At 41.8% G+C, this 14,132-nt stretch overlaps 5 protein-coding genes across 5 annotated transcripts; 4 read left to right on the plus strand and 1 right to left on the minus strand.

The window, feature by feature from the left end:
* Positions 1-3,228: 3,228 nt before the first annotated feature.
* Positions 3,229-3,804, minus strand: LOC105206776. The gene is made up of 2 exons (XM_011176245.1): positions 3,419-3,804; positions 3,229-3,376 (listed from the first exon to the last, which is right to left on the minus strand). Exons 1-2 carry the CDS (start codon positions 3,802-3,804, stop codon positions 3,229-3,231), a joined length of 534 nt encoding a protein of 177 aa, XP_011174547.1.
* Positions 3,805-5,216: 1,412 nt separating this feature from the next.
* Positions 5,217-7,860, plus strand: LOC113004888. The gene is made up of 4 exons (XM_039456942.1): positions 5,217-5,343; positions 5,389-6,303; positions 6,475-6,784; positions 6,936-7,860. Exons 1-4 carry the CDS (start codon positions 5,217-5,219, stop codon positions 7,858-7,860), a joined length of 2,277 nt encoding a protein of 758 aa, XP_039312876.1.
* A 2,356-nt stretch (positions 7,861-10,216) lies between these two features.
* On the plus strand, positions 10,217-11,848 carry LOC113006136. The gene has a single exon (XM_026142069.2). It carries the CDS (start codon positions 10,217-10,219, stop codon positions 11,846-11,848), a length of 1,632 nt encoding a protein of 543 aa, XP_025997854.2.
* A 103-nt stretch (positions 11,849-11,951) lies between these two features.
* On the plus strand, positions 11,952-13,112 carry LOC113004887. Its single transcript, XM_026139480.1, has one exon. The coding sequence runs from the start codon at positions 11,952-11,954 to the stop codon at positions 13,110-13,112; it is 1,161 nt and encodes a 386-aa protein (XP_025995265.1).
* A 57-nt stretch (positions 13,113-13,169) lies between these two features.
* LOC105200583 lies at positions 13,170-14,132 on the plus strand. Its single transcript, XM_011168214.2, has one exon. It carries the CDS (start codon positions 13,170-13,172, stop codon positions 14,130-14,132), a length of 963 nt encoding a protein of 320 aa, XP_011166516.2.

Below are 14,132 nucleotides of genomic sequence, written 5' to 3' on the forward strand. Positions count from 1 at the left end.
AAGCCCGAATATCCGCCAATGTTCCAATGGAACAATTAACTATACAGCAGAAAAAGGCATTTTTAAACGTGACAAATTGTCATATATGCGAAAAACCGTTTATATCAGATACGGGCCTTACCCGTAACGAGTGGCTTGACAATCGGCGGGTGCGTGATCACTGTCATTTGACCGGCAAATATCGCGATCCTGCCCATAATAAATGTAATTTAAATTATAAGAATACGTATGTTATTCCAGTCGTTTTTCACAATTTGAGCGGTTACGACGCGCATTTTATAATAAAAGAAATTTCTACCGCGTTCGAAGGAAAGATCGACCTACTACCGATTAATAATGAAAAATATATTTCGTTCACTAAACACGTCGCAGCTACCGGTGTAGGAACAAAATCGGGCGAAGTACGAAATTGTATACGATTTCGATTCATCGACTCATATAAATTCCTAAGTGCAAGTCTCGAAAAATTGGCGTCGTTTCTAGGTATTGAACAATTAAACATTACTCGTTCCGAATTTTCCACGTTGTCAAACGAGGATTTTGAACTCCTCACGCGCAAAGGCGTTTTTCCGTACGGGTACGTTGATGATGCCGAAAAGCTTTTAGAAACGCGTTTACCACCGCGCGAATCTTTTTACAGTTCACTGAGCGGACATACGGTATCAGAGCATGATTACACTCATGCCGAGAACGTATGGCAACGGTTCGCAATTGAAACGCTGGGCGAATACAGCGATTTATATTTGAAAACGAATGTCTTATTATTAGCCGACATTTTCGAAAACTTTCGCGACAAAAGCATGCAGAGTTACGGTTTGGACCCTGCGCATTACTATACATTGTCAGGTTACACGTGGGATGCAATGTTGAAGAAAACGAATATAAAATTCGAGTTGCTTACAGACATAGAAATGCTACTCTACGTGAATCGTGGAATTCGTGGCGGTTTAAGCCAGTGTTCGGGCAGATATGCGAAGGCTAATAATAAGTACATGAAATCGTACGATCCGTCAAAACCGTCGACTTATTTGATGTATAATGATGTGAATAATCTGTATGGGTGGGCAATGTGTCAACCGTTGCCATACGGTGAATTTAAATGGGTCGAAAACGTTGACAATTTCGATATAAACGCGATCGCATTTGACTCGGACACCGGATATATACTGGAAATCGACCTTGCATATGAGAATCAGCTGCACGATTGACACAGTGACTTACCGTTTTGATCTTCGAGCAATAAGCTTCCAGGGTCAAGACAGAGTCCGGGGGGCTCCGGAAGTATGCTGCACGCGTTCCCGGAGCCCCCCAGTCATGGACCAGGGTAGGACACCCGGAGAGGTTTTAGTGGGTATGTCCCCGCCGACACGTCGTCGGCGGGGAAGAGCCCCACATAACCACCAGGCCTCCCCCGGGGCCTGAGGTATGCGGTAACGCATTTCCTCTCCGTAAAAAAAAAAAAAAAAAAAGTCAAGACAGAAGAAATTACTAACGACAGTGCATGATAAAAAGCGTTACATCATCCACTACCGCAATCTTCAACAGTGCACGCGTCACGGGCTTCGAATCGTAAAGATACATCGCGTACTTCAATTCGCTCAATCCATCTAGCTCCGCGATTATATAAAATTAAATACAGAATTTCGAACGAACGCGAAAAATGATTTCGAGAAAAATTTATAGACATTAATGAATAATGCAGTTTTTGGTAAAACCATGAAAAATGTATGTAATCACGTTAATATAAAATTAGTAACACAATGAGAAGGCCGTTACGGGGCAGAGTCCGTGATCTCTGCTCCGAATTTTCATAGTCGCAGCGTTTTCGCAGAAAATCTGGTTGCCATAGAGATGCGTAAACTATCGGTAAAATTTAACAAACCAATATATGTCGGTATGTGTATTCTCGACATTTCGAAAATCTGCCTTTACGAATTTCACTACGATTATATGCTGCCATTGTATAAAGATAAATGTAAAATACTCTATACAGACACAGACAGCCTCATCTATGTCATTGAGTGTGACAATGTGTACATGGATATGAAACGTGATATCGCGAGATACGATACGAGCGATTATCCCGCGGACAACGTATATAATATGCCTCTCGCGAATAAGAAGGTTTCAGGGCAAATGAAAGACGAGAATTTCGGCAAGATTATGACCGAATTTGTAGGGCTAAGAGCAAAAATGTATGCGGTGAAAGTAGAAGGGAAAAAAGATACAAAAAAGGCGAAAGGTATAAAGAATAGCGTTGTAGAACGAACTATAACGTTTGAAGATTATACGCGTTGCTTGCACGACGGGATAGAAATGACTCGTCAGCAAGCGTGTATACGTTCGAAGCTCCACGATGTACACACAATCAAAGAGAAAAAGATTGCTCTCAGCCTGTTCGATGACAAGCGTTACATCTTGCCTGATTCTACTGAAACATTGCCTTGGGGACATTGGCGTATACCATCGTAATACATTTTTATACTGTTTAATGCTTTATTTATAACATTGTGTATTACTATAAGACAATTAATGCGATGCTTATTACTAATTTAAGTTGATTCTGCGTGACTTATTAAATAATATATAACAATGTAAGTTGATAATAGTTCGTGACTTAATGTTATTGTAACAATAAAAGGTGATATTTTGTGTGACTTATTGTAAAAAAAAAAAATGAAAGGCGACAATTGTGCGTGACTTATTGTTGTAATAACATTTAATGTAGATTAATTTTGCGTGACTTAGTACGAGTATATTCTTTCCGCTCTTTTGTATACGTTTGTGTATATTTAACGTTGCTTTGAATACATTTATATCGTTTTTACAATGTTTTTTCACACACAATGTGTGTATAAAATCAAACAACGTCTCTTTTGTATATCCACGAATTATGCGATCCATCGAATCCCAGACATTTCACGTAGACTTTATCTCCTTTCTTTCTCAAAATTTTCTCGACAAGGAAAAACGTCCGGATACTTCGCTTGATGTAATTCATGTTCGTAGAAAGCGCCCGCGATGTTTTTTCCACGATAATCTTCGAGGAGGTATGTGATGGGGTTTGTTCTTTGCACTTTAACAATCGTAAACACCTCGGTGGTCCAATTTGGTGTAAAGTTTTTTTCAAAAATTGTCTTGTGCTTGCTCACGCGTACCTTAGCTCCGACCTTGAATTTTGCAGGAGCAGCGATCTTAACGTGACTATACACGGTGTCCAACAGCTTTTTAGCCGACGCCGGCGTTACATCCAGGTCGCATGCCTATCGTTCTATGCAGCGTGTCGTTGTATTCGGAAACCAGACGCGGCAGCTCGTCGACCCACTTGTAAGATCCTTGCAACGTAAACATCTTCCACATCTTATCTTTCAAAGTTCTATTGAAGCGCTCGATTATCGATGCTTTTAACACCGAATACGTGGAATAATAATTAATATGGTATTTTCTCAAGAGTTTCTGCACATCGGTGTGGTAAAACTCTTTGCCCATATTCGTTTGCAAGTTGCGTGGATATCTTCCGCTCTTCCGAATTATCTCGGCGATGACGTCAGCCGTCTCTTTTCCGCTTTTACTCTTCATCCCTACTTCCCATGCGAATTTGCTCAGCGCATCGATCGTGGTAAGTATATAATGATGACCTCTGTTAATATTCGAATACGGACGCATCTCGACGATATCCGCTTGCCACATGTCGTCGAATCCTTTGATTATAACACGTCTTCGTGGAAAATGTCTTCGAGCAGATGCATGCAATTCCTTGACAAGGCGTCGTCTCTCGGAGCTAATTCTCTTCGATGAACTCATGTTTTTGGTGTGTAAACTCCCGATGTAATGTATATCAGCTTCGTTTATCTTCTATTATCATTCAGTAACCATTCTTTGTCTTCCGATCTCTGTCGATTAGATAATTTTTCATACTCGTTCTTCACCCGGTCTACAACCGTTCGATATCCATCCTTTACATGGTCTTGAGTTTTTTCATAACGATCTTGAGCCGCGTAATATTTATCCGTCAACCGTTCTTGAACCGTCCGATTTTTATTTAAGAACCGTTCGAAATCATTCGTCAGACGTTCGTACCCGTCTTTGCGACGTTCCTCCTTGCCATTCATTTTTTAACACAATGCTCACACGTCCTTCTCAAACAGAGTCAGTATCTCGTCTGACTCCTTTCGCGGGTACACGATTTAATTTATAATAATACCGGCCTCACGAAGTTCCTCGATAATGGACAGCATCTCGTTGCATGAGCGTCGTTGCCCGCTCTATATAAAGCTTCGAGTAATCGTAATCTATCCACTAGCTCGTTGAGATCGTCCCAGTGCACGTAATCGATCTTATTATCTTTTAGTATCATAGCGCGAGGTATTCCCTTTCCGAATTTATTCTTTCTCTTTGGTGTAGATTCAATTGACATCAATGGCGCAATCACATATTTATACTTGTATCCTCTGTTGCCCCGTAGTCGACTCTGCGCGGTGAAATTTTTTCTATGTACGTTTGTAGCCAACAATATGCTCTTATACTTTTGCAAATCGTCCTCTTTATAGAGAAAATCATCAGGCAATCTTTTAAAAATCAACTCATAAAGACCGGGTGTGCCAACGTATCGCATGCCATCGATAATAATGTTATCATTGATGTCCACGTCAAATTTTTTTATTACCAAGCATCATTTTGTCTCTGTCGAGACGAACGCCATATATGGTGTCTATACTTTTCTCCGATCCACCACCGCTGAGGAACTCGCCGAGGTACTTTTGACCGAGCGGACCCAAATGTTGCGACAACGTTTTTCGACCTTCCAACGTTTGCATCTGATGTTGAACAGTTGTTCTGAATGAATCGTCTGTGGTTTTAAAGACGTCCTCGAGAACTTTATTCGTTGATTTTGCTGCTCCAATCGAAGATGTTTTCGTCGACGGTCCTGGCGATTCTATCATTGTAGAATGAAGCACAGGTGAATCCAACGTGAATCCATATTCACAGGGTAATTCGTTAAACAATGCCTTACACAAGGGTCCCGTAATACAAGTAGATTTATTTTCCCTGATTATACAATTCCGATACTATAGATACGTGTTGTGTGCAGATATAAAAAAAATGTACCGCCAAATACTAATAAATGAAAAACAAACGGCTTTGCAAACTATTCTCTGGCGGGAGAATCCGAAAGACGAAATACAAAGTACGAATTACTCACGGTGACATATGGCATGAAGCCTGCGTCATTCTTAGCAGTTAGATGTTTGCATAAGTTAGCGGAAATTGAGAGAGTGAATTATCCTACCGCGGCGGAAGTAGTCATTACCAATTTTTATATGGATGACCTATTAGCAAGAGGTTATACAAAGGCAGAAGTCTTGAAGTTAAAACAATAATTGACAGAATTGTTGGCAAAGGGTGGCTTTAGCATACATAAATGGAAAACTAATTTAGTTAGTGAAAATGAAAATACAAGAAACGAAAACGTAGATATTACAAAGGAAGTAGAGTCAAGATTATTAGGGGTATTGTGGAATCCTCTTAAAGACACATTTCAATATGAAATATTACAAACAAAGGACGATCAACGTGTAACAAAGAGAACAGTGTTATTGCAAATATGTAAACTCTTTGATCCATTAGGGTTAGTAGGACCCGTAATAACGTCAGCAAAGATAATAATGCAAGGTTTATGGAGTCTAGGCATCGAATGGGACGAGTCCGTTCCCATGCACATTTATAAAAGTTGGGAACAGATCAAAACACAGTTAGGATTACTTAATAAATTACAAATACCTAGGCTTATAGTTTCCGGGAATAACGAGTCTCAATTGCAATTACATGGATTTTGCGACTCAAGCGAAAAGGCGTACGGTGCATGCGTGTATATAAGAGAAAAAAATATGCAGGGAAATAGCTCAGTCACACTAATATGTTCAAAATCACGGGTTGCACCGATGAAAACGCTATCTTTACCACGGCTGGAATTGTGCGGAGCAGTGCTGTTGACGGAGCTCATGACTCGAGTGTTAGAGAGCTTAAAATGCAAAATAGATAAAAGGTTCTATTGGACGGACTCCAAAATAGTTTTAGCGTGGATAAATTCTCCTTCACGAAAATGGCAAGTATTTGTCGCAAATAGGGTCAGCGAAATACATAATAATTCCTCACCTGCCGAATGGAGGCACGTTGGATCTAAAGATAATCCAGCGGATTTAATATCAAGGGGTACAACTCCCGAACAAATAATAAAGTCAAATGTTTGGTGGAAAGGACCATCCTGGTTAAGACAAGATCTCGATGCGTGGCCGGGGGAGGGTGAGGAGTTATCGTTGGAAAATATTCCTGAAGAGAGAAAACATATTGTAACAGCAATAGTTAGCAAAATAGAAGCGATTATAGAATAAAGGAGGTTTTCCTCATTAAAGAAACTGTTTAGAGTAGGAGCGTATGTTCTAAGATTTATGTACAACATCAAATGCGAAAAAGAAAAGCGTAAGAAGGGAACAATAAGTGTAACGGAAATCAATGACGCGAAATTAATGATAGTAAAGGCAGTACAAGCTGAGGAATTTAAAGACGAGTTAAACGCGTTAAAGGTCAATAATAAAATAGCTTCAAAATCTAGACTTATCGCTCTCCATCCGTTCCTGGATAAAGACGGAGTAATAAAGGTAGGCGGAAGATTAAAACACTCGATGTTACCCGAAGAAAGCAAGCATCCAATGGTCATTCCGTCGTCGCATCACTTCACAACATTGCTGATGATACACTACCACGAAAAAATTACTACACGCCGGTGCGCAGACTACATTAAACGCAATAAGGGAAGAATTTTGGCCTATACTCGCCAGAAATAAATAAAAGGGCATTATACACAAATGTGTCAAGTGTCGTAAAGCCGATCCCAAGGCTAGTTAGCAATCAATGGGTCAACTTCTTCCATTTAGGGTTCAAGTGAGCAGACCATTCATCAACTGCGGAGTTGACTACTGCGGCTCATTTTACGTAAGAGATCGGGTCCGCCGGAACGCAAAAAAATACAAGACCTACGTGGCCATATTTGTATGCATGTCCACAAAGGCCGTGCACATAGAATTAGTGGAAGACCTGACCGCAGAATCCTTTATTGCAGCCTTGAAGAGATTTACCGCACGACGAGGAAAAATAAAAAACATTTACTCGGATAACGGCCGAAACTTTGTGGGCGCTGTACGCATATTGCAGGAAACATTAGGAGACGAAGACTTCAAAAGAGTTGTCCAAGAGTTCGTTACAAGTGACCGAATAAATTGGCATTTCATACCTGCAAGATCCCCTCATCAAGGAGGTATCTGGGAAGCGGCAGTGCGCTCGATGAAACTACACCTCAAACGAACTATCGGCGAGGCGTGCCTTACCGTAGCAGAAATGACCACGTTTTTAGTACAAGCCGAAGCTATATTAAACTCTAGACCGTTGACACCACTATCCGACGACCCTAACGATATGAGAGCTTTAACACCGGGACACTTTCTAATCGGAGAACACCTGCAAGGCTACCCTGAACAGGATCTGAGAAAGGTACCGGTCAATAGAATGGCGAGATGGCAACATACGGAGCAAGTTCGGCAGCATCTATGGTCTAGATGGCAGAGAGAGTACTTAAATACGTGCCAACAAAGGGGCAAGTGGCAAGCGGATCCCTCTAGAAGTTTTACTGTTGGTCAATTGGTGATGTTAAAAGAGACAGACAGCATACCTTTAAAATGGGTACTAGCTCGAATCGTGGAAATACATCCGGGTGCGGACGGAATAGTGAGAGTCGTAGTTGTACGCACAGCCAGGGGCACATATAAAAGAGCAATAACTAATATTGCGCCATTGATAGAGTAAAATAAGCGCGATAGTTAAGAACAAGTTTTGTTTTAGTTCTCAAATTTAAGTTTTTATTTGTATGAGTTTATGTTTGTTTGTCTTTCTTATTCGTTGACAACATAAACGGTTGTCAAGGGAGGCGGCATGTTTGCATAACCCGCGCTTGTGTATTTAGCATTATTTATACGCGTCGGTTCTGAGCTTCCTTAGTAGGTTGCATGCCTGCCGGCTAGGGAACTGTAGTATAGTAGTGTGTTAAGGGAGGCGCTGCGTGGAGAGAACAGAGATTCAGAACCGCTCGAGCGTCCGTCGCCATAAGACACAAGCATTCATAGTCAAGAAATGTTCAGCACATTAGAATAAAGATTGTCGGTCAGAATACAACGCGAGTGTTATATTCACTCAACCTTCAGCCAACGATAAACAAGACACGTATAAAAAAGATGTTAACATTTCGTATTAATATTCGTTCGTTATCTATTTAATATCCGAGCCATTTACATTAGGGCAATAATTGCGTCATTTATATTAATGCCACTTCAGAAATGAGTGTGTACGGCCCTACTATTGGGCATAGTAGCGCGGATGGCGCCTGCGCCCTGAGTCCCCCCCGCTGGCGTAGCTACGCGTGCGTGTGTGTGTGTCTACAAGCTATGTACTCGGTTACGCTGCGACTATTGCAGGCTCGAGTCGAAAATAAAGAAAACATACATCAATATAGCAAACCAGTCTTATTGCCATTCCAAACATTTGGTCCTTCGAGCCGGATGAAACAAGCCGGTATTAATAGCGGATAAGAGAACCGCGACAGTGGAAGATTATTCACAAGCAGTGCAAGTACAAGCAACGAGGTTAGCGATTCGCGATGTCAGTCGAGAATCTACGCAAGACACGAGGTTACGTAAAAGCTAAATTGACGAGATTGAGAGGACAAGTCCTGCGAGCGACGAGCGAGGACGATGCGTTCGACAAGGAACAAGCGACCACGAGGCTCGAAAGGCTAGAGGAGATACAACGAGAATTTGAGGATACACAAAGGAAATTGCTGGAAGGTGATAGCGAGCTCACGGACGACGCTGCAGCGGAAGAGGAAATCTTCGAGCAAAGATATTACGAGGTAAAAGACATATTAAAACGTTTTATTAAGCCATCGGAAGGCGTCGAGTCGCGAAATATGGACGCGATCGCTCGAATATTGCAACGGCAAACCGAGCTGATGCAACACGTGACGCTCGGGACAAACGGTGATGCCGCGGCAGCCATTACGCCCGCTAAGGAGAGCGAGGCGCTGGCGGCCATCATCGCAAGACAAACAGAGATCTTAGATCGCGTGGCCAACGCAACAGGATCCGCGAATGTAGACACGAGAGTAAAGTTACCGACTATAAAACTTCCGCGTTTCGACGGGAAGATCGAGAAATGGAAATGCTTCGCGGATAGCTTCCGCTCGATTATACACGACAAACCGCATCTATCTAATATCGAAAAATTTCATTATCTATCCTCGTCTATTTCGGGTGACGCCGCGAAGGTTATCGAGTCAATAGAGCTAACGGGAGAAAATTACATAGCCGCATGGGAATTGTTGCAACAACGCTACGACGATCCCAGATCGCTGAAGAAAAAACATATTCAATGTCTTTTTACAATGCCGACGGTAGTTAAAGAGTCCGCAAAAGCTCTTCGAGATTTGATTGATTATTGTTCCAGGCACTTAAGAATTTTAAAGGTACTAGGTTTCGCTACTGATACATGGGATGATCTTGTCATGCATATGATGGAAACGAGGTTCGATATGCGTACTCTCCGAGCGTGGGAGGAGGAAGTGGAATCCAATGATAACGCAAAATTAATCGACATGATGGATTTTTTGAGAAAACGATGCCAAACGTTGGAACGCATCGAGTCAAGATCAACAACAAGCAATAACGACAAATTCGTCAAAGAAAGCGAGCAGCGTGGTAAGAAATCTTACACGGCAGATTCCAAATCGTATTCGTCGAAGGGTACAAAATCTACTTCTTTGACAACCTCTGTCAGTACAGGCAAATGCAATTTCTGTGGGGATGATCACCTCATTTACTACTGTGAGAAATTTCTAGCGTTGCCAATAAGCGATCGGTCCAAAGAGGTTAGGCGTTTAAAATTATGTGTCAACTGCTTGAGAAGCGACCATTATGTAAAATTCTGTAGAATGGGTCCCTGTAAAGAATGCGTGCAGAAGCATAACACGTTGATACACCAATCGTTAGATAACAAGACTTCTGTAAAATCAGAGAGTTCCGATGTTTAAGATAAAGTCAAGTCCGATGAATCGGTTAGTAATGTAGCGGTTCATCATGCGTCAAGCAATACTAGGAGACGTCAAGTACTTATGGCTACAGCAATAGTAGAAGCTACTCAACGTAACGGTCGAAGCGTTCCGTTTCGCGTTCTTCTTGATAGTGCGAGCGAGGTCAATTTTATTTCTCAAGCAGCACATAATAAGCTAGGTTTGAAGCGAAACTATGTCTCAGAAATAGTTACGGGATTAAACGAAGTAGAGAACAAAATACATTATATTTGCGATGTTCACATCAAGTCTAGATGCTCCAATTTCGAGATTAACGCCGAGTGTTTTATTGTTCCCAAGGTTACGAAGGATTTGCCATCCATGAAACTAGATCGTAACAAGTTAACATTGCCAAACAATCTAAAATTAGCTGATTCCGAGTTTCACAAGATCGGTCCGATAGACATGTTAATCGGCGGAGAATTCTTTTACGATTTGATGGAAGACGGCAAAATAGAGCTTGGAAAAAATCAATTAACTCTAAGGAATACTAAATTTGGATGGATAATCGCGGGACCAATATCGGCTGCTTCGGTAGTTTCAAGTATCAAACAGAACACGGTGCACGCGTTAACCTGTTCATTGAAATCTCACGACGATTTAAACGAAAATCTAGAAAAATTCTGGGAATTGGAGAATTATGACAAGGGAACGACACGATTATTATCAAACGATGAGAAAAAATGCGAGCGATATTTCGAACAAACTACTATACGCGATACTAACGGTAGATTTATTGTAATGCTACCATTTCGAGATGAAACCCTACCTATTGGCAATAACAAAGAAATAGCACTTAAAAGATTAAATTATCTGGAACGAAAGCTTAAAGGCAACAAGGTATTTCGCGATTGTTATATCAATTTTATGCATGATTATGTTAAACTAGGACATATGTCGATTGTAACCGATTCACATAATGAACCCCAGAGAGTGGTGTATTTACCTCACCATGGTGTGCTAAAGGAGTCTAGTAGTAGCACAAAGTTGCGAGTTGTATTCGATGCTTCGGCAAAGAACAACAGAGGCGTGTCTTTGAATGATGCTCTTCTTGTTGGGCCGGTATTACAAGATAATCTAATCGATATAGTGTTGAGATTTCGATTCTCTGAAATTGCTTTGACAGCCGATTTGCAAAAAATGTTCCGGCAAATACTAGTTCACATTTCGGATCGTGACGCACAACGTATTTTATGGCGATTCTCAACTGAGGAGCCCATACAAGAGTATCGTTTAAATACCGTCACTTACGGGCAAGCATGTGCCTCATATTTAGCGAATAAATGTTTGAGACAATTAGCTACAGATAGCGCGGAACGATATCCATTAGCGGCAAATGCTTTATTGTACGATACATACGTCGATGATATAATCTCCGGTACGAACACCGTTGAAGAAGCGCAAATCTTGTATGAACAATTGACTAGCTTACTATTAGAAGGCGGATTCACAGCGCACAAGTGGTGCTCGAATTCTGAAGAAGCCCTGGAAAATGTGCCAATACATTTAAGAGAATCTAGTTCGACTTTCAACATTGATGCGAATGACGTCATTAGGACACTAGGAATCGAATGGAAGATACAGACGAGTTTCATTTCAAGGCGCAAATCGTGGCGCAAGCATTTACGAAACGCAAGATACTATCAGCAATTAGTAAATTGTATGATCCTCTAGGTTTGATTGGACCAGTTTTAACGATGGCCAAGATTCTAATGCAAGGTTTATGGGAGATCAAAGTAGATTGGGATGATCCACTCCCAGAATCGTTCCTAGATAAATGGGTAAACTTCCAAGAAAGTTTAAAGGACGTATACACATTATGCGTACCAACATTAGTTGTCAATTCGTTGGGAACAATCAATTATTCATACAAGGATTCTGCGACGCGTCCGAAAGCGCATACGGCGCGTGCATCTATGTGCAATCAGTGAACAATTGTCAGGACAAGATATCGAGCCGATTACTCTGTTCAAAGGCTAGGGTAGCCCCTTTAAAGAAACAAACCGTACCAAGATTAGAGCTATGTAGCGCGTTACTGTTAGCAAAACTACTTGATAACGTGAAAAAGGCAATTCGAGTCAACATTGATGGTATATATGCATGGTCAGACTCCATGGTCGTACCGCACTGGTTGCGTGGTGATACATCGCGCTGGAAGCCATTTGTATACAATCGTGTGGCGGAAATACTGGAAATCCTGCCAGCAAGTCAATGGAATCACGTCAAAAGTTCCGAAAACCCTGCCGATTTAATCTCAAGAGGTGCCACTCCTGCTCAACTAAAGGACAGCAGCTTGTGGAATGGCCCTGAGTGGCTATTGAGTATACGTCAATCTACAAACCATGAAGAGTCCAATTGGGAGCTCAACGAAGAAGATCTTGCCAGTGTTGAATTCGAGAGCAAAGGAGAAGTACGATGCTGCAATGTAAATGCACAACAGGCATCTTCATGTGGCGAAGCAATAGCCAAGCTAATCGAACGCTGCTCCACGTTAACAAAAATAGAGCGATCACTCGCTTATTGTATTCGATTTGTCTCCAACTGCCGCAAAAAGGGGGAGAACAGAATCACCAGGTTAACTCTGTCAGAAATAACAACCGCGCATATGGAGTTAATCAAACATTCGCAACTCATTTATTTTCCAGATGACATAAAGGATTTACGAGTTAAGGGCGAACTGCGCCAATCAAGTCAACTGAGCCAATTGCAAGCCTTCCTTGACAAAGATGGTGTCCTCAGGGTGGGCGGTCGTTTACAAGAAACTCCATGGACTTTCGAGAGAAAGCATCCAATCTTATTGTCAGGTCAATGCAAAATCACGCGTTTGCTAATTGAAAGAGAGCATCGTGTCCTACTGCACGCTAGTCAGCAACTATTGCTGTCAGTTATACGACAGAGTTATTGGCCATTAAACGCGAGGAGCAACATAGTGAGATAAGTATGCCGTTCTTGCGTCTGGTGCTTTAAAAATAATGCAAGGGGACTCACACAAGCAATGGGTTCGCTACTCAGCGACAGAGTCAAACCATCTAAGCCATTCGATATTACTAGAGTCGATTTTGCCGGACCAATCATTACACTCGTCAACAAAGGACGTGGCCGGAAGACATTCAAATCATATATAGCATTGTTCATATGCTTTGCTACTAGAGCAATCCACCTAGAGGCAACGAGTGAGCTAACCACGGCAGCCTTCATGGCAACACTACGCAGATTCATAGGACGACGAGGACTTCCAAGGAAGATCTGCAGTGACAATGCTACAAACTTCGTAGGAGCGAAGCGAGAGCTGGAGGAACTATACGCATTCGTTCGATCTTCTATCGACGGAGCGGTCGGCGACAACTTGCAAGAAAAGGGAATAGAATGGAGTTTTATTCCTCCTTACTCGCCCCATATGGGAGGCCTCTGGGAGGCAGGAGTTAAATCCTGCAAATATCATCTCAAACGAGTGATGGGTAACACCTTGTTCACTTTTGAAGAGTTGTCTACAGTTTTAGTACAAATTAAGGCGTGTCTCAACTCACGACCTCTACCGCCATTATCTTCGGATGCCTTGGATTTGCAAGCTTTGACACCAGGGCACTTCTTGGTGGGAGGACCACTAGTCAGCCTTCCAGAAAGAGACTTATCCGATGTTAAGATAAACCGTCTCGACAGATGGGAAATGATCCAACACACCACTCAAGATTTCTGGGAACGGTGGGCGGCGGAGTACATCGCCAACTTGCAAAGCAGAGTTAAATGGAGAGCAACGCAAAAGAACCTGCAAATCAACGATCAAGTACTGCTAAAGGAAGATAATCTTCCACCATTAAAATGGAAAACTGGTCGTGTTATGGACGTACACACTGGAAAGGACAACCTAATCAGAGTAGTAACGATGCGTACGAACAATGGCGTGTTTAAACGTGCAATCAGTAAACTTTGTAAACTGCCAATAAAGGATATTACATAA

This window comes from Solenopsis invicta, chromosome 13 (assembly GCF_016802725.1).
Source record: "Solenopsis invicta isolate M01_SB chromosome 13, UNIL_Sinv_3.0, whole genome shotgun sequence".
NCBI classification, from domain to species: Eukaryota; Metazoa; Arthropoda; class Insecta; order Hymenoptera; family Formicidae; genus Solenopsis; species Solenopsis invicta.